The sequence below is a fragment of the Onychomys torridus genome, chromosome 5, assembly GCF_903995425.1.
Source record: "Onychomys torridus chromosome 5, mOncTor1.1, whole genome shotgun sequence".
Lineage (NCBI taxonomy): Eukaryota > Metazoa > Chordata > Mammalia > Rodentia > Cricetidae > Onychomys > Onychomys torridus.
Window position 1 is genome coordinate 35043523 of NC_050447.1, and position 25017 is coordinate 35068539.

A 25017-nucleotide genomic window follows, 5' to 3' on the forward strand; every position below is an offset into this window, starting at 1 on the left:
ATGAATTTTCTTTCAGAGACAGAGCCTCACTTTTTAGCTCAGGCTGGCTTCTTAACTCATCGTCTACTTTAGCCTCCGAGTACTAAGATTACAGCATGTGTTACTATGTCTGATATATGTGAGATTTGTTTTACAATGTGCTGATACCTTATGAATATATATATATATATATATATATATATATATATATATATAAAATTTTTTGTTTTTGTTTTTTGAGACAGGGCTTCTCTGTAGCCTTGTGCCTTTCCTGGAACTCACTTTGTAGACCAGGCTGGCCTCGAATTCACAGAGATCCACCTGCCTCTGCCTCCCCAGTGCTGGGATTAAAGGTGTGCGCCACCAACGCCCGGCCGTCTATGAATATTTTATGAAAATATATTTTGCTCTGAGAATTTTGAAGAAAAGTTGAATCTATTCAGAGGAAATAGAGTCTTTTTGTTTGTTTTAGGATATGTTATTCTTTGTTTTCAAGAAAGGGTTTCTCTGTGTAGCTCTGGCTGTCCTGGAACTTCCCCTATAGAGCAGGCTGGCCTGGGACTCACAAAGATCTTCCTGCCTCTGCCTACGAGTATTGGGATTAAAGGCATGTGTTATCACCACCCTTTTCATAATTTATTTGTTTTTATTTTATATGCATTGATATTTTGCCTACATGTATGTTGGTGTGAGGGTGTCAGGTCCCCTAAAACTGAAGTTACAGACAGTTGTAAACTGCCATGAGGGTGCTGGGAATTGAACCCAGGTCCTCTGGAAGAGCAGCCAGTGCTCTTAACTACTGAGCCACCTCTCTAGACCCCGGTTTATATTTTTTTTTTACAGAAAATTCTTTCAAAAACTTGAAGCTTATTTTTCAGGTTATAACAAATTAAACTTATAAATGCTGTGTGTGTGCGTTTGGAATTGAACCTAGGACCTTAGAGGTATTAGGCAAGTGCTCTATCTATCATTTAGCTATATTCCCAGTCCTAAAAAGTGTTTTTCTTTTTTTGGTGGTAGTGGTGGGGCTGGAAGGTTGCTAGGAATTGAACTTGTTTTTGTTTCTTGGTACTAGGGACTAAATCTAGGGCCTTATGCATGCTAAGCAGGCATTCTGCCACGAGCTATATCTCCAGTCTTGTTTTGAAACTGCCCCCCTGCTTCAGTTTCTTGAGTTTTGCATTTTATTTTATTGCAGAAAAGCCGTTGTTAAAATCATAAAGCATAAAATGTAAAAGAGAAAATATGTAATCCTATCACATAGAAATAACTACTGTTAACTCTTTTATCTAAGATAGCTCATTTTATACCTTTCTTATTTCTGATCATCAATATACTGGTTTTTATTCTTAAATAATTGAATTCTATAAGCTGTTTTTTTCTTTGTACATTTGAACATCCTCTAAGTCATAAATGAAACATAACTTAGCTGTATTTTTTATTCAAAAAGTAAGATTATAAACCTTTATATATGCTGAGTATACTGGCATATACCTTTAATCCTAGCACTTGGGAGGCAGAGGCAGGCAGATCTCTGAACTTGAGGCCCTCTTGGTCTACAAAGCAAATTCTAGGCCAACCAGTGCTGCATAATGAGACCCTGTCTCAATACAAAACAAAACAATCTTTAAACAGTAAGAAAATACTAAGAAAAGAAAGTAAAAATCTTTTCTCACATGTTTTCTGTGTATAACTTACATAAGTAGGATTTTTTTGTTTTGTTTGTTTGTTTTGGTTTCCTGAGACAGGGTTTCTTTATAGCCTGTCTGTCCTGGAACCCTATAGACCAGGCTGGTCTTGAATTCACAGAAGTCCACCTGCTTCTACCTAGGATTAAAGGCATGTACCACCGCTGGCTTCTTGTTTTGTATTTTTTGTTGTCCTAGCTGGCTTGTAATTTACTGTGTAGACCAGGTTGACCTTGAACTCTAGTGATTCTCCTGCCTCTGCCTTCCAAGTGCTGGGATGGCACATAAGCTATGCTATGTCTAGCTAAATAGGATTTCTTAAAAACAAACAAACAAAAAACTTATTTTTATTTCATGTGCATTAGCATTTTGCCTGCATGTATATCTGTGTGAGTGTGTTGGATCCCTTGAAATGAACCTGGGTCCTCTGGAAGAGAACCAGTGCTCTTAACAACTGAGCCATCTCTCCAGCCCCACTAAATAGAATTTTTTTAAAGAAGATTTAGTTTATATTTAATCATTATTTGTGTGTGGGTTGGGGTTTTGTGCGTATGTGTGGAGATACATAAGTAGGATTCATTGTTTGTTTGTTTGTTTGTTTGTTTGTTTGTTTTGGTTTTCTGAGACAGGGTTTCTTTATAGCCTGGCTGTCCTGGAACTCTATAGACCAGGCTGGTCTTGAATCCACTGAAGTCTACCTGCTTCTACCTAGGATTAAAGGCATGTGCCACCACTGGCTTCTTGTTTTGTATTTTTTGTTGTCCTAGCTGGCTTGTAGTAACTCACTGTGTAGACCAGGTTGACCTTGACCTTTGTGCAGGTGTCATTGGAGGCCAGAAGATGTCAGATCCCCTGGTGCTGGAGTTACATTAGAACCAGAGTTGGTCCCTTGGAGGAGCTGTATGTGGTTCAAGTACTCTTAACCTCTGAGTCATCTTTCCAACCCTAGGTTGTTGTTTTTTTTTTTAATAATGATCTTACACTGTTTATAGCCTGATTCACCAAACAGTATGTTACAGTGTAGACATTTGATGTCCAAATCTGTGTTTCTAACAACTGCATTGTATCATGATGTGTTTGATTATTTATTTATCACTCTTTGTTTGTTTGTTTGTTTGTTTGTTTGTTTTCTTGTTTTCCTGTGGAGCTGAGGATCGAACCCAAGGGCCTTGCGCTTGCTAGGCAAGCGCTCTACCACTGAGCTAAATCCCTGTTTTTGTTTTTCAAGACAAGGTTTCTCTGTATAGTTTTGGTGCCTGTCCTGGATCTCACTTTGTAGACCAGGCTGGCTCTGCCTCCCAAGTGTTGGGATTAAAGGCGTGCACCGCCGCCGCCGCCGCCGCCGCCTGGCTATTTATCACTCTTTTGCATTGATGGCCTTTACATTTAGGGTGTTTCCAGTTCTATTCATAAACAGTGGTGGAGAGCAGTTTTACATATGTACTTAACTGTATTTAATTCTCCTTCATTTAAATTTGTAAGTGGCTAGACCTGGTGGCATATGCGCATATAGCTACTCAGGAGCCGGAAACAGTAGGGTTGGAAGTTTAAGGCCAGCTTGGCTAACAGTGGTTTCCAGGGAGCCTCAGCTGTTGAGTGAGACCTGTCTCAAACAAAGCAAAACTAAACAAAAAGGAAAAGAAAATTCCAGGTTTAAATATATATTTTTCTAGTTGTATTTTTTTCCAAACCAAAATAATTCTTGAGTTTTGATATAATTTGAACATTGTGTGTGGGTGTGCATGCACGTGCTAAATATGAATGCATGGGTTAATGTACAAAGGTTAGAATTTTATTTTATTGGTCAACTTTTTAAAAATGTGACCTTTTCCTAGTCCTTTCTTCACATGTTACAGTAAAATATCTGAACCGGGAGCTGAAATGAAATGACATTTGCCAAAATGAATAACTTGAATTCACCACTTGTATTGTGGGCACAGTTCCTGGGAACTGTTGCAAGTGCTTGACCTCTGGCTTAGATGCCACCTTTTCTTTTACTTGTTACTTTGAGATAGTCTCACTAAATTATCCAGGCTCTTCTAGAATTCACTGTGTAACCCAGTCAGGCCTTGAACTTGAGTACTCCTGTTTCTACCCCCAGAGTATCCAGGAGTACAGAGGCCTTTGCCACCAGTAACTCAGAGAATTCAAGTTAAGACTGGTTTGGTCCTAAAACTGTTTGGTATATAGTATGAGAGATAAGGAGGAAAGATGGCAAACTGATATAAATTCATTATTGGAAGAAAATACACCATTAAAATTATTATTAGCTGGGTGGTGGTGATGCACACCTTTAACCCCAGCACTCTGGGAGGCAGAGGCAGGTGGATCTCTTGAGTTTGAAGCCAGCCTGGTCTACAAAGTGAGTTCCAGGACAGATAGGACTACAGAGAAACCCTGTCTCGAAAACAACAGATTAGTACTACTACAACTACTACTGCGATATGCATGGTTGTTTTGCCTTCATGTAAATTTGTGCACCATGTGCACACAGTACCTGCAGAAGCCAGAAGAAGGCTTCAGATCTCTGGAACTGGAGTTACAGATGGTTGTGAGCTGCCATCTGAGTGCTAGGAATTGAACCTGCTTCTTCTGGAAGAGCAACAAGTGCTCTCAATTACTGAGCCATCTTTCCAATCCCCAAAATACTCCATTTTGTACAGTGAAAGAGCATAAGCTTTCCAGGCTTAATGGTGCATACCTATATTCCCAGCTGAGACAGGAAAATCAAGGGTTCAATGTTATCATCAGTTTGAGACCAGTCTGAGTTGTATGAGACCTTGATATAAACAAAATGCTCTGAAAAAGAATACATGCTTACTGGAATTTCCTTAATGTTGTAGTAGTAGTAGTAGTAGTGGTTTTATGTGCATAATGTGGGGAGGGCACACGTGTGGAAGTCAGAGGACAACTTTTTGAAATCAGTTCTTTCCTTCTATGTGACATCTGGGGATCAAACTGAGGTTGTCAGGCTTGCTGGCCCAGAAATTTTTGTTGTATCCTAGTCTCTTATTAGAGCTATTTTCCCCTCTTGATGCTGATTTTAGCTATAATTAATGAACTACTGAATTTACTTCAGTCTTCCTAGTGATTTTTTAACTTCTTTGTACTTGACTGCTTTAACAAGTTCACAGAAATTTATCACTTGTTAGTTGAAACTGCCAAAAGTTGGAATTATAACTATTTGGTTTCTAGTGCATCTGCCAAATGAGTTGATTTTATTTTGAGAAGTTACTTTGCATTAACAAGTAGGATTGTTTAGGTCAAGACTTCTACTTTTCTACTCATAACCTTTTTTCAGGCCTGAGGAGTGTTTACATGACCCCACGTACCATAGGTATATGAAGTTAATACACAGATCTAACATTTACGGTTAATAAATCAATAAATAGGTTTATTCTAAAATAATTATTTGGTGTATATATATATAATTTTACTGTTTATTAAAGACCACAACAAATTTGCATATTAATGAGATGAATATGATTTCTTTACATAAAAGTTAAATCTTGGCTAAATGTTTGATACCACAGATGTAGAGCCATATTCAGTGTTTTTCAGAACTGACTGATAACTTTGATTTTGTAAACTTCAGTGCTGAGAATATAGCTTGGCATAAATAAATAGTACAAGATGACAGAAGTATGTTTAGTGCCATGTCAAAATTGTTGGAAATTGTTTTAATCTCAAGCCAAAAGTCATCCTATGACTTTTTAGATGATACTCAGATCAAATTTGATTCTGGGGAATATAATTAAAACCTCTATCTTTTTTCCACTTAAGATTTAATTTTTTTTTTCTTTTGGTTATTTAAGACAGGGTTTCTCTGTATAGTCCTGGCTGTCCTGGAACTCTCCAGGTAGACCTGGCTGTCCTTGAACTCAGAGATCTACCTGCCTCTGCCTCCCTCCCTAGTGCTGAAACTAAAGGTGTGTGCTGCCATACCCAGCATTTTTAATCTTTTTCGTTGTTAAGACTTAAAGTTTTTAATTTTATTTGCGTGTCTGGGGATATGTGCACATGTGTGTATGTCTGCAGAGGTCAGAGATGCCAGATCCTCCTGGAACTGGAGTAATAGGTGTTGGGAACCAAATTTCAGTCTTCTGGAGGAGCAGTGTGCACCATCTCTCAAACCTCAAAGACATTTGACATTTTTCTTTTTTTGGTGTGTGTGGGGGGGGAAAGGGGCACGTGGGGTGGGGGAGAGACTTTGACACAGGGTTAACCTGTTTAGCTCTGGCTGTCCTGGAACTCACTCTGTAGATCAGGCTGGCCTCAAACTCACAGATCCACCTGCCTCTGCCTCCCAAGTGCTGGGATTAAGGGTGCGCCACCATACCAGGTATTCAAGGACACTTTTAAAAAAAAGATTTATTATTATTATTTATGTCTATGTGTATCTGTGTGAATATATGTCCACATGTGTGTGAAGATGCTTTGTAGGCAGCCTTGAACTCACAGATTTCTGCCTACCTCTGTCTCTTGAGTGCTGGGATTAAATATGTGCGCCACCACCACCCGGCCATATAGGTATTTTTAAGTTATATTTTGGGGAAAGAAAGCATGCCATGGCACACATATGGAGGTAAAAGACAACTTGTCAAAAAACAAAAAATCAGTTTTCTTTTTCTACTGTATGAGTTCTGGGGATCAAATTCTAGTCTTCAGGCTGGGTGGCAAATGCTGTTTAGCTACCAGTACATTTCTGAAAGTAGTAGTAGTCCTCTATGTCAGAGGTGAGAAATTAGTCAATTAGGAATTGATTGCAGCATTATGAACAAAAGCCTAGTTAAGTGATAAGTGTGAGAAGAGGAAGTAGTGACAGATAGTACAGTAACTTAACTGCTAAAAGCATTTGTGAAGAGTTCCTAAGGGAGGTAGAAAAATGCAATAGCAACATCAGTAGGAATCTTGGGGGTGAAGGAGTTGATGAAAGGAGTGACAAAAAGATGGGCAGGTCTAGTTACACAGGACTGTTACAGTCCCAGCTACTCTGGAGTTCAAGGCGTGAGGTTCTCAAATTTAAGAGTTACCTAGTCTACAGAATTAGTTCAAGGCCAGCCTGGGATAAAGTAAGATGTTGTCAAAGGAAAAAAGAAAGAAAGAAAAAGAGATCTGGGAATATATCTTGATGGTAGACTATTAGTGAAATTATTAAGGCCACTCCATGTAATTAAAAGGGAGGTTTATTTTGTGGGGTAACTTACAAGTAAAGGGATAGGTAACAAGGTCTGGGAAAGGTGTAGCGCAGTCTGGCTGTGTTCTCTGGAGAACTCTGCTCGGTCCACCTCCAGCATCCAGGGTCCAGGAACCAAGAGAGCTGGTGCATCCGAATCTCGGGTCTTCAGGATCCTCTCTCGGCCCCACCTTGTAAAGGCATGATAGTTACTGAAGCCTCACTGGGGGTTGGAACTTCCAGGTCAAAGCTGGAATGGCTACCCACTACAGTAGACCACTTGGCTAGCATATACAAGATGCTAAATTCAACACTCAGTGCCACAACAAAGCAAACAGATAAACAAATACAAGAAAGTTTTGGCACCCAAGGGAAAAACAGATTTAGGATTTAAGAGTTGGTGCTTCTCTTGAATTTAAAGGGATAGATAATAGTCATGCATGTGTATGCTCACCTTTACTCCCACTGAGATAGGTGGATCTCTGTGAGTTTGAGGCAGCCTGGTGTATGAAGTGAGTTAAGGCCAACCAAGGATACACAGAAATTTTGAGAATTTCTCTCAAAAATAGCCAGCTAGCTAGATAACAAAGGGAAAGAGATGAGAATAAGGAAGTTTGAAAATGTGATCTGTGGTCTGATTTCTCCATGGAGAAATGAACTTCCAAGAGTGACAGACAGGGGTGGCTTTCAAAGAACCATTGTTGTTTGCTGGGAAAGCTGACAGGATGACAATACCTTTAATAAAAGGCTTCTAGGATGCTTGGAGGAAGGATGTGAATTCATAGAGGTACTAGTCTGTGTAAGCTTTGATTTTTCTGCATCACAACCTTGAAGCTATGGGTTTAGGAATGTTGAAGAGGAGTGGTTAGTTTTCAAGGATTGGGCATTATTAACTGGATGAAAAACAGTTTGGGCAGAGTATAGGAGTGTTTCAGGACACAAGTTCACATTTTATGTTTTTCTTAGTTATTCCCTTTCTCCCTACCTTTCTCTGCTTTCTTTCCTTCTTTTTGGTGGTGGTGGTAGGACTGTTTTTGCTTTGCTTTTTAAAAAAATGATCTTATGACCTTGAATTTATGATCCTTATTCTTCATCTCCACAATGCTGAGATTATAAGGGTGGGCCACTATGCCCCGTTTAGGTTTTTTTTTGGATTGAACTCAGGCTTTGTGCATGATAAACAAGCCCTCTCAACTGATCTACATTTCCAGCCCTCCTTTCTTTTCATCCCCTATCCCATCCATCCACCCACCCACTCACCCACCCATCCATCCTCCCTCCCATCCATCCATCCATCCATCCATCCATCCACCCACCCATCCATCCATCCACCCATCCACCCATCCACCCACCCACCCATCCACCCACCCACCCATCCATCCACCCATCCATCCATCCATCCATCCATCCATCCATCCATCATCCCATCCACCCACCCACCCACCCACCCACCCATCCACCCACCCATCCCCATCCACCCACCCATCCACCCACCCATCCACCCATCCACCCATCCACCCACCCATCCATCCATCCATCCAGGCACGTGCTATCACCACCTGGCTTCCATCTCTTTTGACAGTTTACCCACTGTAGGCTAAGGTGGTTTCAAAATCATGGTAGTTCTCTTGCCTCAGCTTGCACATGTTGAGAATAACAAGCATGATGATCTACAGTGCCCTCTTACCATTGATTTTGTACTTTTCTCTGATGATACTGCCTTATGTTTGATCTGTCAGAATTTAAATATGCACACATAAATACATATGTATTTGTAGACATACAGTATTACACTGTATTTTAAAATATGGGAAAGTACAAAACAAGAGTAAATCAACATGAAATTCTGCTGTAATTGGATAGTGACTACCATTAATAAGTTCATGATGATTCTTTCATGTATATACCTCTATTCCATTTATATGTTGCCTCATGAATAGAATTCTTGAATACATCCTGTTGTAGCAGCTTACTGCTGCTATTAAATGTAGATTTGTTACAATTTACAATGGCTACAAAGTATTATATTGTTTAAATAACAAGATTTACTTAACTAGCCAATCCTTTCATAAAGGACCATTAATTTATTTTTAATACAATTGATAGACCACTGTAATGAACACAGTGTGGTTATTTTCAGGAGGAGTAATGCTGCTGATCATGCAAGAGTTTGTATGTCATGATCACTGTTCCTGAACACTTTTCTGTCTGTTTCTAAATTTCTTCTGCTGTTGCATTTCCCAGGGAATGGTGCAGGCTTGTGTCTTTTAGCTTTATTTTGAGAATAGAGAATAGAGTACATAAATAACTTGTATGTTATTAGACAAGACCACACCCAGATCTTTTTGTAATCTAGTGTTGTAGTTTCATTCTTAGACTTTGTGGAGTCAGAACAAATTTGAATTCAAATTCTTTGTCTCTATACTTTCTTTAGTTGTATAAATCTAAACATCTAAATCTAAGCATGATTTTTATTTCATTGGGAGAATGTTTATAACTAAGATAGCTATTTTAAAAAGATTTGTTGGAGTGGGCTTGATGGCATGCTCCTTTAATCCCAGCACTTGGTAGGCAGAGGCGTGCAGATCCCTGTGAGTTCGAGGCCAGCATGGGCTACAGAGTGAGTTCCAGGACAGCCTCCAAAGCTACACAGAGAAACCCTGTCTCGAAACACAAACAAACAAAACAACAAAAACAAAGGTTTGTTGGGCTCATAAGGTAGCTCAGCAGCAGGTAAGGGCATTTTCTAAACAACCCTGGCAGTCTGAATTTGACCTGTGGGGACTCATAAATTAGGTGGAAGGAGAGAACTGGCTCTACAGAGTTCCTCTAACCTCCACATGGGCAACGTGGCTTGTGCGCACTCTTGCACACTTCATGCATACACTCATAATGGTAATAATAATAATAGTTTCATTTAGCTAATTAAAATTCTTTGTGGTATAGTTGACTTACTTCTCTATCTTCTTTTTTTTTCCAGAGCTGAGGACCAAACTCAGGGCCTTGCACTTGCTAGGCAAATGCTCTACCACTGAGCTAAATCCCCAACCCCTTATTTCTCTATCTTAAGGGAATCTTCATTATCATCTTCATTATTTTGTTTAATAAACCTTCATAGATTAAATACTATGATTATTATAAATGTATTTAATTGGGTGTAGTGATACATCTGTTATCCCAGGATTTCTGAGGCTGAGGCAACAGAGTTTAAGGCCAGCATGATCTACATATGTAACCAAACCCTTCCTCAAGCAAAACTAAATAAACATCATTTTTCCAAAGAATATTTAATGATAGAAGAAAATGTTCATGATTGAATGTTTAAGGTTTTTTTTGTCGTCATCCCCCCCAAGGCAGGGTTTCTCCGTGTAACCGCCCTGGCCATTCTGGAAACTCTCTCTGTATATCAGACTGGTCTCAAAGTCACAAACATCCTCCTACCTCTCTCTGCCTCCTGAGGACTGGGACTAAAGGTGTGCACCACCACCATCAGGCCTAATGTTTAAGTTTTTATTAGGAAGCTATGAAGTTCATTCTGGGCTTTGGTTGCAGTTCATTCATTTTCAATAATATGTGTGTGGGGGTGGGGGTCAGAAAGAAAGACAAAAGATTTCTTTCCTAATGAAACTTTTCAAGCTTAAAGACCAGAACAATGAGTGGTCTCAATTTCTTGATTAAACACCTTACCACAGGTAAAGTTTAAAAGAAACTACCTGTGATAGTCATAAGTACTTCCATCATCTTCAACACAAGAACAAAAAATGCTTCCTGTTTTTTTAAAAAAGGAATTCAACTTTCATAGACTTAGCAGGTTCATAAAGAGTTTTGAAGAATTCAATTAAGGCCTTTTTTTTTTTTTTTTAAATTAAAAAGCAAGTGGGGTGGCTCACATCTATAATCCTAGAATTTGGGAGGTAGAGGCAGGAGGATCAGTAGTTCAAGGTCATATCTGGCTACATGGACAGTTTCATATTAGGTTACATGACACCCTGTATAAAAAAAACTTTTTATACTTAAGAATATTAAAACTTGGCCAGGCGGTGGTGGCGCACGCCTTTACTCCCAGCACTTGGGAGGCAGAGGCAGGCAGGCAGATCTCTGTGAGTTCGAGGCCAGCCTGGTCTACAGAGTGAGTTCCAGGAGTGGTGCAAAGCTACACAGAGAAACCTTGTCTCAAACCCCCCCCCACCCCCTGTAAAAAAGGGTTGGGGATTTAGCTCAGTGGTAGAGCGCTCGCCTAGCAAGCACAAGGCCCTGGGTTTGATCCTCAGCTTAAAAAAAAAAAAAAAAAATTAAAATTTGGTACTCAAATTAGCTAGGCCTAAAATGTTAAGGAGCCCAAACAGGAAGATCACAAGTTCAAGGCCTGCCTAGGCTACAGCATAAATAAATTTAAGGCCAGCCTAGAGAAAATAAGACACCATCTCAAAAAGTTTTCCTGCCTGGCCCACAGTCAGGACAAATCTCTCTCACCTGCCAGGCCCATAGACGCTCAGACCCAACCAAGTAAACACACAGAAACTTACATTGTTTACAAACTGTATGGCTGTGGCAGGCTTCTTGTTATCTACTTATTCTATCTTAAATTAACCCATTTCTGTTAGTCTATAAGTTGCTACGTGGCTCGTGGCTTACCATTACCTTACATCTCTCTTGTCATGTCAGTGGCTGGCAGCTTCTCTCCTGCCCCAGCCTTTTACCTCCCAGAATTCTCTTCTCTCTTGTCCCACCTATACTTCCTGCCTGGCCACTGGCCAAACAGCATTTTATTTATACAGAGTGATATCCACAGCAATAGAATGGTTAGGAATATAGCTCAGTGGCTCAGTGGTGTAGAGCACTTAGTATAATAGGTGCTAGGCCCTAGATTCAGTTCCTGGTACTGCTTCCATTTACCCCCAAATATGTGTACACACATGTTCGAAGCTTATGAATAGCAGTATTATTTACAATAGCCAAAAGAGAGGAACTCAAATGCCATCAGAATACAAATGGTAATGTCCACATGATGATGATACAATTATTCAACTATAAAAAGAAATTAAATACTAAATATATCCTACAACATGAATAGACCTCAAAAACATCCTGGACTGAGGGTGTAGATCAGCAGTGGAACACCTGTCTAGCATACTGCTCAAGACCTTGGGTTTAATCCTTAGAACAGATAAATAATAAATACAAAAACAAACAAAATCCCAATGAAAAGATCTTCAGTGTTGGGGGATCAAGGAGGGCTTTCAGTATCAACCTCTGACTTACACACACACACACACACACACACACACACACACACACACACACGGCCTAGAATGCTGGAGAGATGGCTCAGCAATTAAGAGCACAGGCTAGACCCAAGTTAAATTCCCAGCACCCACACTGTGGCTCACAACCATCTATAACTGTAGTTCCATGGGATCCAATGCCCTCTTCTGCTGTGCAAACAAAACACCTATGTACATTAAATAAATAAGTAAATCTAAAAAGGGGGGGGCTAGTTAAAAATCTTTTTCATGAAAGTATAAAGGAAAAAAAATTGCGCTGAGTAGTTAAGAGCACTTGCTGTTTTTCAGAGGACCAGAGTTTGGGTCCCAGTACCGTTGTCAGGTGGCTCATAATCTCTCAACTCCAGCTCTAGGGTATCTGGTGCTCTCTTTTGGCCTTTACAGCATCCATAGGTATACATGCACACATAAGTAAAACTTTTTTAAAATAATTTTTTTAAGTATAAGGGGAAAATAAAGTCACTTCAGATTTTAATTCCCAAGGGTTGGGAATTCTAATGTTTTAGTTTGTTATTGCTTAGTTTTTTGTTTTGTTTTTTTCTTAAAATATGAAAAACAAACTGGAGAGGTGGCTTAGTGGTTAAGATCATTTGCAGCTATTACTGGGGACTTAGTTTGGTTCTCAGCACCAACATGGTAGCTCACAATCATCAAAACTCCAGATCTAGGCTGAATTAGAACTCACAGAGATCCACCTGCCTCTGCCTCCCTAGTGCTGGGATTAAAGGAGTGTACCACCACACTCAGCTCTTGATTCTGAATTTTTGTTGTTTGTTTCGTTTAGGGGTTTTAGGGCTTTCCCTGCCCCTGACCCAAGATAGGGTCTCACTATGTAGTAAGTATGGCTGTCCTGGAACTCCCTATAAAGACCAGGCTGGAGTTGAACTCAGAGATCTGCCTGCCCCTGCTTCACAGGTGTTGGAATTAAAGGCATGTGCCACTATGCCCCAGCTTGGTTCTATATTCTTTTTTCTAAATTTTTTTTATTTAACTTTATATGCATTGGCATTTTGCCTGCATGTATGTCTGTGTGAGGGTGTCAGGTCCCCTGGAACAGGAGTTACAGATGATTGTGAGCTGCCATGTGGTGCTGGAAATTGAACCTCCAGTCTTCTGGAAGAGCAGCCAGTGCTCTTTACCACTGAGCCATCTCTGCAGTCTGGTTCTGTATTCTTAAATTCCTTTCTCTCTATGATTTTATTGCTCCTGTTGCTTTTCCTATTCTCATTAGTTTACATTTTTTAAAAATTTATTTTGTGGTACATGATGTGTGCATATGAGTGAATGTGTGTGTGCAACAATGCCAGTGTGGAAGCCAGAGGAAATCTGTGGAGTAAGCAATCTCTTTCCACCTTTGTGTTGGTTTCAAGGATCAAACTCAGGTCACCAGGCTTGGTGGGCAAGTATCTTTACCAGCAAAACCATCTTGAAAGCCCTACTTTTTTAAAAATATATTATTGCCCCCTCCCCAACCATACAAAATAACAGGAAATTTGAAGTGTAGGGTTTTTTTGTTTTGTTTTGTTTTTTGGTTTTGTTTGGTTTTGGTGTGTGTGTGTGTGTGTGTGTGTGTGTGTGTGTGTGGTCTTTTGTGGTTTTCTTGTCCAGGCTGGCTTTGAACTCCCTGAGTAGCCAAGGATGACCTTGAAACTGCTGAATCTCCTGTTTCTACTTACAGAGTGATGGAATTATAGGAGTGTGTCACTAGGCCAAGTTTATGCTGTCTTGGGCATTGACTGTACACTAGGCAATTACTCTACCAACTGAGCTACATCCCCTGTCCTAAAGTAACAGATAATTAAATAACTGAATACTGTCTATGGAACTCTTTAGTTTCCTTTCCCCCCAGTCGTGTAATGTCTACAGTAAATATTACCTAAATACCTTAAAACGCTAATATGTTTGGGGAAAACAATACAGTCTGGAGAATAATTTGAATAAATACATATTTGATAGCAAATGAGTAAGTTGGCTTATATTTCAAAACAGAAAAATTTGTTAAAACAGAGGATCGCCTACCAGTTACTCTTGGAACTCTATAATCTTTCAGAAACAAAACATCCAGTGGACCTGTAGCCAGTACATTTTTCCAGTGGAGTTGCCAAGTATGATGACTGTCAAGGCTGAAGTGGTTTTTGTTTTTGTTTTTTAAACAAAAAGAATGCTGTCTCTTCGGTGCAGAATTGAGTTGGCACACTGGAGATGTCAGGACTTCATTGTAGAGTGTCTGATGTGAAACCTTAGATTGATATTTCACATGCTTATTGAGGCAGTGAACAGAGGAGGGGACGGATAAGGCAAATACTTCCCAAGCCTTTTTTTCTTTTCTTTTTTTTTTTTTTGGAGGTAGTGCATTAAGGAAACTTTCTATGCTATATGGTAGTCATATTTACAAGGCTGTTGGGTCTTGTTTTTGTTTTCGTATTTAAAACGAGATGAAAGTGTTTTCAAGTGGAGTTTTCAATTTGTATCTATACCTGATGATTGAGCATTGGAGATAGCATGTGTCTATATTTGATAATCAAGGGAACTTTTATTATTTGTCTAATAGAACCTGTTTGGGGCATTAATTCATGCCTTTTAAATTTTTTTATGTGTATGGTATTTTGCCTGCCATGCATGTCTATGCACCACATGTGTCCCTGGTTCTTACAGAGGCCAGAAGAGGGCATTGGATCCTTGGAACTGGAGTTACAGTCTGTTGTGAACTACCGTGTGGATTCTGGGAATTGAACTCTGGCCCTTGTAAGAGCAGCCAGAGCTCTTAACTGTTGGAGCCATTTCTCATTGTATTTTTAAAGTATTCTCAACACAAAGTGTCGTCTTTGCCCAGCATTAATGATGCACACCATTAATCCCAGCACTTAGGAGGCAGAGGCAGATGGATATCTGAGTTCAAGGCCAGCCTGGTCTATATAGGAGTTCCAGGGTAGCCAGAGCTACACAACAGAAAGACCTTGTTTTAAGACAGGCTCTCACTGTGTAGCTGTCCTGAACTTACTATATAGACAAGGCTGACAGCCAACTCACAGAGCTTTCCCTCCTTTTTCATCCTTTCTTACCACAAGTATTTTTATTTAGTTACTTGCCTGACAAACAAAAATACTTGTGTGGCTGGGCGGTGGTGGCGCACGCCTGTAATCCCAGCACTCAGTAGGCAGAGGCAGGTGGATCTCTGTGAGTTCGAGGCCAGCCTGGTCTACAGAGCTAGTCCAGGACAGCCTCCAAAGCTACAGAGAAACCCTGTCTCGAAAAAACAAGAACAACAACAAAAGAACCAAAAAAAACCCTTGTGTGTGTGCACATGTACATGTGCATGCCCTCCTGGCCAAGAAACACCACACAGAAGCTGCTTTTTTTTCTTTTTCATTTCTTTATAGGCACAAGTCAATATTAGTTGTGTTCAGCTTGATTACCTGAAAGTATATCAGAGATTCTTGAGAAATGTTATAAAGGAAATTAACTTTCTGACAATTCTGGTGTTTAGTCTAACCCCAATTGAATTCCCTTTTTCAAGTCAATAAAGGTGAAGTGGAGACTAATAATCCAAAAACTAGTAATAATGTAGTTCTTAGGAACACATCTTCCTATTTAAACTTCATCTGCTCTGAGCTGTGCCCCATCTATTAACACCACCTTTTATTGTGTGTGTTTATTCAATGATGATCTCAAAAAAACAAGGATGAATCCATTGTCTGACCCAGTTTGTTTGTTGTTGTTGTTCCTTGTCCTATATCCAAGGTTTTTGTTGTTTTTTTGTTTTTGTTTTGTTTTGTTTTGTTTTGTTTCAAAACAGGGTTTCTCTGTGTAGCTTTGTGCCTTTCCTGGAACTCTATTTGGAGACCAGGCTGGGCTCGAACTCACAGAGATCCACCTGGCTCTGCCTCCCCAGTGCTGGGATTAAAGGCGTGCGCCATCACCGCCCGGTTTATCTCCAAGTTTTTGTTTTTTTTAATCAGAGGACAACTCTACTGTCCTAGGTTTTTATCACCATTCCCCCTTTGTTTCATCACATATTTTTAACCTTTTTCTTTCTTTCTTTCTGTGTAACAGCACTGGTTGTCCTGGAACTAGCTCTGTAGATCAGGCTGGTCTGGAACTCACAGAGATCTACCTGTTTGTGCCTCCTGAGTGCTGAGGTCATGCGCCACCTCCACTAATTTTTTTACATTGTTGCCTTTGTACCTAGAAACTTTAATTTGTTTTGAGTACCTAAAAATGTTGATTTCATTCTTTCTTCTTTTCTGATTGGTTTGGGCCCTTACAGCAAATTCTTAGTCTTCTGAGTCTTCTCCCCATTCTGCTGATTTTCTTTCTTTGTGCCCTTGTACCAGTTGTCAGACTGTGGGGACCTTGTGTCCTACCTTGATAGGAAGAAACCGGAGTTTGACAGCAGTGAGGTAGCCACAGGCAGGCCAGTGCAGTAGCATTTGGCGCCCTCTAGTGTTACAGCTCCTGTGCAGACCTCTGGTAAGATCCTTAGCGCTACAAAGTATAAGCTTTACAGAGTGTAAGTGCTTCTATAAGGCCTAGGAAGTTAGAATGCCTTAGCCCTTGGCAGAAGCTGAGTTCTGGGTATGTCAAGATATGGAGATTTCCTTAGCCCTTGGCAGCTGTCAGTTTTACAGCTCCAGACCCTGAGGTATCTGAGACCCTCAGTTCCAAAAGCTTGACAAGTCTCTGGAAGTCTTCCAATAACCCCAGTCTGGGGTGTCACTTTTGGATGTTAGAGCCATCTGTCCTTCAGCCTCTGCTCTTGCTCTTTGTCTGCATTCTCTGTCTCATCCTAACCTGGCCATCTTTGGGAACTCTTGAGCTCCCTCTTCTTCAGCCGTCAAACAGCCAGCTAGCTACCTTGCCACCTTTTGCAGTCTGGCCTGCAAGCTGCCATTCTTGCTTTCTTATTGACTCTGCTTCTTGTGTTAGCAGCTCAGCCCTCACTGCTGAAAGCAGCAAGAAAGGACTGCTAGAGAGTTTTGTATTGGGCTTAGTGTTGCAATACTGGGACATGTATCACAGGGTGGTCTCCCAACTAAGACACCAAGTGAACCAAACAGCCTGCTCTTATAGCCAGGGAAGGGATCAGAATGTGTTTGCACTAATTTTTCATTATCGGTGATGAATTATAATGATGAATATATTCCTCTTAAACCTGTTATTTGCAAATTAGAAATATTCAAGTTATTGACGTAATGACTATCTCCTTCCTATATCCTTGGGTGCGGTTGGTAGAAAGTTATCTATTTTATGAAGTTGATATTTCTTCGTCATGTACATAGGGAGTTTTTGGGGTTTTCAAGTCAGGATTTCTGTCCCTAGCTGGAACTCACTCTGTAGGCCTGGCTGGCCTCTAACTCAGAAATCCATGTACCTCCACCTCTTGAGTGCTGGGATTAAATGTGCCACCACTTCCTGCCTCCTTTCTTTCTCTCTTCTCTCTCTCTCTTAAAAATTACTGAGTTAGCCGGGTGGTGGTGGTGGTGGTGGTGGCGGCGGCGGCGGCGCACGCCTGTAATCCCAGCACTCGGGAGGCAGAGGCAGGTGGATCTCTGTGAGTTCGAGGCCAACCTGGTCTCCCAAGCGAGTTCCAGGACAGGCTCTAAAGCTACAGAGAAACCCTGTCTCGGGAAAATAAATAAATAAATAAATAATAATGCTGAGTTAAGCATAACTGTGCATGTAGCATTTTCCTGATCTCCAGGAGAGCCAAAAACAAACAAGCAAAAACAAAACAAAACAAAACAAAACCCAAAAAAACCTTGCTTGCTGCTTGGCCTTCATATATAGAAGCCAATTTTATCCATGAAGTTTATTAGGTACATTTTTAGGAGCCATACTTGTTCTTACATAATTCTCACTTATGCTTCCCCACTTTGTATGTGTGTGTATGAGACAAAAATTTAATGAAAATTGATCACGGGGTATATATGATGGGTGCTAGTCATATGGAGCTGTCACAGAAATGTAAAACAGAAGAGATGGTGAAGAAAATGTTACATATTGTCATCATCTGATTCATCTTCCTTCAAAGATTCCTCAGCCTGTTTCACTGCTTCCTCCCTTATATCTTTAAGAACAATTTCATGTCTTCCTTTAGTTTATTCTCCAACCCAGCTGAGCTCTAGTTCAAAGCTTTATCCTTAAAATATCTTGCAATTCTTTTAACTACTCCACAGCAAGTCATTTCTTTCATCTGAAGCTTTTCTATTTATCTCTTTGCAGCTTTCTGGCTTTAATGGTATAGCCCCAATAAATATATGAAATAACCAATGGGTCAATACATAGAGCTGTGCATTACCTTTTACATTGTAAGATCCTAACTTGAAACTGCAGCCAAAAAGTCTTAACATCATCGTAGAGTCTGTAAGTGTGTACATGGCCACTCTGAAAGATGTTATGAGGAGTGTTATAGCCAAAGTTAGATCTAAAGTTGGATGCTTCTCTTCTTGCTATGTCGGTTAATGAATGAACATCTGCCAACAGGTCTGTGACCTTCATTCTAACATGTCAATCAACATTAAGAAGTCATTTATTGGAGCCTTCTTCATAAAGTTTAGAAAGGACTAATTTTTCTACCTCAAACATAACACCGGAGAGATAGCTCAGACAGCTCCTGAGTTCAATTCCCATCAACCACATGGTGGCTCAAAACCATCTATGATGAGGTCTGGTGCCCTCTTCTGGCATTCAGGCAGAACACTGTGTATATAATAAGTGAATCTTAAAAGAACATAACACTGTCTTTACATCTGATCTCAACAGCTGTACTACTGTTTTCCACAAACTTCATAGCTTATTCATCTTGAGAAACTCTTTCCATCAGGAGAGATTTTTACTCAAGATTTTACTCTATAGTCCAGGCCAGCTTGGAACTTAACTGTGTAACTCAATCTGGCCTAAATATTCTTCCTGCTTTGGGCTTCGAAAATGCTTAAAATTATTTAAGCCAGGCTCTTTTTCTTTTCTTTTCTTTTTGGTTTTTCGAGACAGGGTTTCTCTGTGTAGCTTTGCACTTTTCCTGGAACTCACTTGATAGCTCAGGCTGGCCTCGAACTCACAGAGATCCGCCTGGCTCTGCCTCCGAGTGCTGGGATTAAAGGCGTGCGCCACCACTGCCCGGCTTTTTTTTTTTTTAAAGCTGAGGATGGAACCCAGGGCCTTGTGTTTGCTAGGCAAGCGCTTTACTACTGAGCTAAATCCCCAACCCCAGGCTCTTTTTCTTTCTGGTTTAATTTTGTTTTGTTTTGTTTTTGAGACAGCCTCCCGCTGTGTAGCCTTGTCTAGCCAGGAGTTTGATCCATAGACCAGTCTGGCCTCAACTAACAGATCTGCCTGCCTTTGCTTCTGTGTTAAATGTAAAGGTGTGAGCCACCCAGCCTCTAGTTCCTTTTCTAAGAAACAATACTTAATTGTGTGGGGTGTGGGGTGTGGGTGTGGGTGTGCGTGCAAAAGAATACATTTAAAACAATAAAATTAATAGTTGTTAGTATATTTAAGAACTGTTTAATCATCACCTTAATCTAATTATGGAACATTTTTAGCATCCTGAAAAAAAGCCTCTGACATTCCACACAGTCCCCTATAGTATTATTTTTTTCAAGACAGGGTTTCTCTGAGTAGCTTTTGAACCTGTCCAGGAACTCGCTCTGTAGATAGACCAGGCTGGCCTCGAACTCACAGAGATCCACCTGCCTCTGCTTCCCAAGTGGTGGGATTAAAGGCGTGTGCCACCACCACCCGCCTCCCTTATAGTGTTTTTACTTCTGTAAAAGAAGTCTTAGCAGGGGGCTAGTGGTAAAATGCTTGCCCAGCATGCCTGAGGGCCCTGGGTCTGCAATATTGGAGGGATCATTTTCTCTAGAAACACTTTTTGTTTGTTTTTGTTTTTATTTTGCAAGACGGGGTTTCTTTGTGTATGTAGCCCTGGCTGTCCTGGAACTTGCTCCTAGACCAGACTAGCCTTGAACTCAGAGATCCACCTGTCCCTGCTTTCTTACTACTGGGATTAAAGGTGTGCTCCACCACTGCCCAGCTCAGAAACATTCTTTGAGGGGGGTAGTTTTTGTTTTATATTTGGAGATAGCATCTTCCTATATAGCTCAGGCTAGTGTGGAACTAACTTTGAGTCAGGTTGGCCTCAAACCTGTGGGTCCTGCCTTGACTGCTTGTGTTAGGATTGTAGGTGGGTTTCGCCTTGCCTTTGCATTTAAATTGATGTGTTTGTATCTGTAAACCTTTGTGAGTTTTTGGATTATGATTTTAGTTTTAGATAATTTAAAAAATATATTTATTATATTTTTAAATATAAGAGACTGTCTTGAACAAATAAAGAATAAAAGTAAAAACCAAAATCAGGGGTTGGGAATTTAGCTCAGTGGTAGAGCACTTGCCTAGCAAGCGCAAGTCCCTGGGTTCGATCCTCAGCTCAAAAAAAAAAAAAAAAACCAAAATCAGAGAACCAATGAAAATTTATTTTTCAGTTTTTAATAAAATTATATACTAGAAGAACAAATACTTGCTAATAACTGTTCACAACCTTCATGATACAGTTGTTTTTTGTGAATATATAATTCTCAAAAGAGAAAAGATACTTAGTTATGTACATGTTATTAGGTAACATTGACTGACCTTCCTTCACATTTTTTTCCTCCCTACAGAGTCTGTCTATGATCTTCTCCCAAAGGAGTTACAGTTACCTCCACCTAGAGAGACTGCTGTCGCATCAATGAGTCAGACAAGTGGTGGCGAGGCGGGCTCGCCTCCTCCAGCTGTCGTTGCTGCTGGTACGCATTTCATTTACTTTATTAACCAAAACTAGGGTACTATCTGGCCAACATGAACAGTATTGGCAAAGTTCATATCAAAAAGAGTATGATTTGAGGGTTTGTTTTAGAAGAGTTTGAAGACTATATATACCCTTTAAATGGAAAGGTTTTCAGTGAGGTTTTTTTTTTTTTCTTTTTTTAAATATATATAAAATCTTAAATTGGGCACATTTGAATGCTATCTTCTAAAATGGACCTTGTCTTCAAATATGTGAACCAGTTTAAAATGACTTTATTGAGTGTACATACAAAGGTTAAATATCAAGCTACGGTTAGAAAATTATATTTGACCTTTTATTTAGCAAATATTTTTAAAGACTTGCCCAAAGGGAAAAATGTTATATGATCTGAAAAAGGACTCAAGTTCTGAAGTCTCTTTTCTGTTTATAAGGATATAACTATAACCTTTTTCCTACATTTAAGGATACATGTGACCTGATTTATTTTAAATTCCTGGAAAATAATCGCAAAATTGAATACAATCTTTATTTAAATACATTCTCTTGTACCAATGAAAAAGCATTAAAAATGTTTGAAATTTGTCAGGTTTATTTTTACTCAGCTCTCAAATCATACACTTTGTAACTACAGTTAAATTGGTTTAGACTTCTGCTTTGAATTACAATAAAAAATGACAGTTAAACTAATAGGAAAAAAATCTTGATTAGTAATAAATTAGTATGAATGATTTCCATATTAGCTTGCCCAACTATAGTACTTTAAAAAGTTGGGATTATAGGTTGCTAAATGTATTTGCTTTAGAAAAATGAATACATTATGTCTTTTCTGAAGTTTCATCTGTTCTATAGAGGTTTCTTGCCTTGTGATACATGTCATCTTTTAAAATAGTATTTAAAGTCCATCAAAACATTCACAAGGAGAAATCAAAAGGGAAGGCTGTAGTCCAGATGACGGTATTGGTACTGTGTTCTAGCAGCAGGTGTTTAATTTCATCTATGCATTAACTTACATACCATTAGCCTTGTGTACCAGCCTTTCTCAAACCAGTGCAGTGTGAAGCCTTGGTTGATGGCAGGAAAACTTTAAACTAGGATAAGGAAATATTGGCCCTCCTCACTGTTCATGTGTGGCCAGACATTTTCTAACAGTTTCTGTGGATTTAACTGTGAATTAGTGAGCTTTTTAGTGATCAATTTGATAAGATGATCTCATATCTACCAGATTCTAAAGTGGCTCTGAATTTTTTTTTTATTTGGAGCTTTAAATCTAGTTTTTAAAGATTGAATCATAAAACAAAATAGAAAATATTTTAAAGAAGTATTGTTTCACTTTAAATCCACATGTAGAAATTGACTAACTGATTTCTTTGTGTCTTGAAATTGTTTTTATAAGTACATTTTGAATTTGCATAGAACTACAAGTCTGTTTCTTCTGTGCTTTTTAACATCTGTTTTCAGTAGATCCAGTTCCTTTTAAAAGCTGAAAAAAGATAGCTAAGTTTAGAAAAAGAACACTTTCCTTTAAATAGCCACGTGTTTCAGAAATTATTATGAATAGATAGTTAAAGCCCTTGATTTGGGGTCACTAATGAAAAATTTCACCTCCTGTATAGTTGAGGAAGTCTTTCCAGGTAAATTAGATTAAAAGCTGTGAATTGAAACATGAAGATAAAAGATTTGACCAAAGGAAATATTCTAAAGCTATCTGTCTATATACATATATGTACATAAATGTATTTACATTTGTGGACCTGGGGATTAAACTCAAGGCCTCATGCATGATAGGCAGGTGCTCTACCACCAAAACATATCTCCATCCCAGTAAATTCTTATTATCTTGAAATCATTGGCATTATAAAAATGGTAAAGAGAATAAAAAAGTAATGTTGAAAGTTTTCTTCTCACAGAAAATTTCTGTGATCTAAATTCAAGTAATTAATGATTTTTTAATTTGCATATCTACTTTTTTTAGTAGCCAATATAGTTTATTTTCTGATGTCTTATTAATAGGAAAGACTTCTTTATTATATACTGTTATGGATAAGAGTTTAAATTATAGAGTAGTAATTGTAGGGACATCAGTATGTATTACATGTGACATCATTGGAGTCACAATTTTATTTATCAGATCGATAGCCTTGGTGATACAACTATCAAAGAGAAAAACTGAGAACATATTACCAAGTTACTCAATGTCCTTCTGGCCAGAAGCTTGATAGCTAGGGAAATGCACATTAATTTAAATATCTGATGTTTTTTAAAAACAAAAATCTGTAGCATTTGCTGTTTACATGTGAAATGCATAAAAATGATGACTTTTGATATAGTTAATTCTTCAGAGTTTTGAAGGAGCTGGATTGGCTGCTATCAGGTATGAGGGCCTGGTGGGAACAGACTTCTAGTTCTGCCATAAAGGTTTGTGTTTCACAAATTTTAAATCAGTTTAAATTTTAAAAAATTTTAGAGACCGGGAATATGTGTGTTCATGACATTCTTTATTAATTATTAAAAATGTGTTTCTCAGATTCACCAATGCAGAATTATTTTTCTTTCTCCTCACATAGTACTGAGGGCATAAATAAATGTGATGCTGCTGATCCAGAATCCAGAATCCTGGGTAAAAGGATGTTTCCCAGCCCCTTTTCAATGGTTAGGATTTTGGTCTTGTACTATTACCCCTTTACATACGCTCATCAGTAGTATCTTTTTTGCTTTGTGAGACCCAGGGTTAGGATGCGGGAAGATGAGGACAGGAGGACCAGTTCCTCTCCTATATGAAGACAAGGTCAGAACCTTTCATTAGTTTGAAATTCGTTTACCTGCTTGTTTTTAAGAATTCTCCTGGGAAAGTATTTAAGAATTTGAAGTTCTATATGTCAATAAATGATAGATTCAGAAGTGAAAACTTTAGACAGTGATGCAAGTTTTTATTAAAAAAAAAAAAAAAGTAGCTATGACAGAGGCTATTTTCTTTAAAAAAAAAAAAAAAAAAAAAAAAAAAAAAAGCCAGGGGGTTGGGGATTTAGCTCAGTGGCAGAGCGCTTGCTATTGCCTAGCAAGTGCAAAGCCCTGGGTTCGGTCCTCAGGTCCAAATAAACAAACAAACAAATAAATAAAGTCAGTGAATTAATAGTATTAGCAAAATAAGGAGTTGACCAAGAGAAATAAAAGTTATAGCAACCGAATATTATTTTTAGTTATACATTTAGAGTTTTTAACCCTGACATTTGTTTATAATAATAAATATTCATGGAAATTAGTATTAACCTTTATTATCTCAATTTAAGAAACCAGGTAGTAGCTGGAGAGATGGCCCAGTGGTTAAGAGCACTGACTGCTCTTCTAAAGGACCTGGGTTTAATTCCCAGCACCCACATGGCAGTTCACAACTGTCTATAACTCCAGTTCCAGGGGATTTAACACCTTCATACAAACATACATGCAGGCAAAACCCCATTGCACAATCAATCAATAAAAAAAAAAAAGAAAGAAAGAAAGAAAGAAAGAAACTAGGTAATATACCTATAATACCAGCATTTGAGATTTGGGGGGAAATCAGTAGTTCAGGGTCATCCTCTGCAACATAGTAAATTTGAAACTAGCCTGAGCTATATGAGATCCTGCTTCTCTCCCACTACCAAAAAAAAAAAAAAAAAAGGCAAATTACTTCATCTATTTTCATTTGGGGGATATTTGATGGACATGATATTTCTTAGTGTAAATTTAGAACAGATTGTCTTCAAACTCCGGGGGTTCCCTCTGCCTTTGCCTCTAGGGTGCTGGGATTATAGGTATGTGCTACTACATCCAGTGTGCAATTCATTGTTTAGCTCAAGAATTTGAGTTAAAAGTCTTTCTAGAGTCCATACCTGCCTGCAGGTATGGCTGCTAAGTTTGAGGCCAGCCTGAGCTACGTAGGATGACTGTCTCAAAACAAAAACAAAACAATAACAAAAAGATAACAAAGAGTGTATAATTCATTTATTTTGAATCTCCAGTTCCCTATATAGACAAGCCTAGCCTGGAACTCCAGATCCTCCTCTACCTATCTCTACCTTCCAGATTCTGATGTCTGTAGTTTGTCTTTTTTAGAAGCAGTATAGC

The 25017-nt window shown here is 39.0% G+C and overlaps 1 protein-coding gene and 1 pseudogene across 9 annotated transcripts in view; one reads left to right on the forward strand and one right to left on the reverse strand.

The window, feature by feature from the left end:
• Nfat5 (nuclear factor of activated T cells 5) overlaps positions 1 to 25017 on the forward strand; it is an 86556-nt gene that overhangs the window by 14090 nt on the left and 47449 nt on the right. For 5 of the 9 annotated variants that reach the window (XM_036188727.1, XM_036188728.1, XM_036188731.1 and 2 more), the window contains one exon: positions 20786 to 20911. In XM_036188727.1, coding sequence (XP_036044620.1) covers positions 20786 to 20911 — 126 coding nt within the window. Of the gene's footprint in view, positions 1 to 20785; positions 20912 to 25017 lie in introns of those variants that run through there. The other 4 variants (XM_036188732.1, XM_036188733.1, XM_036188736.1 and 1 more) reach the window with 2 other exon arrangements.
• LOC118584475 lies at positions 18122 to 18918 on the reverse strand (annotated as a pseudogene).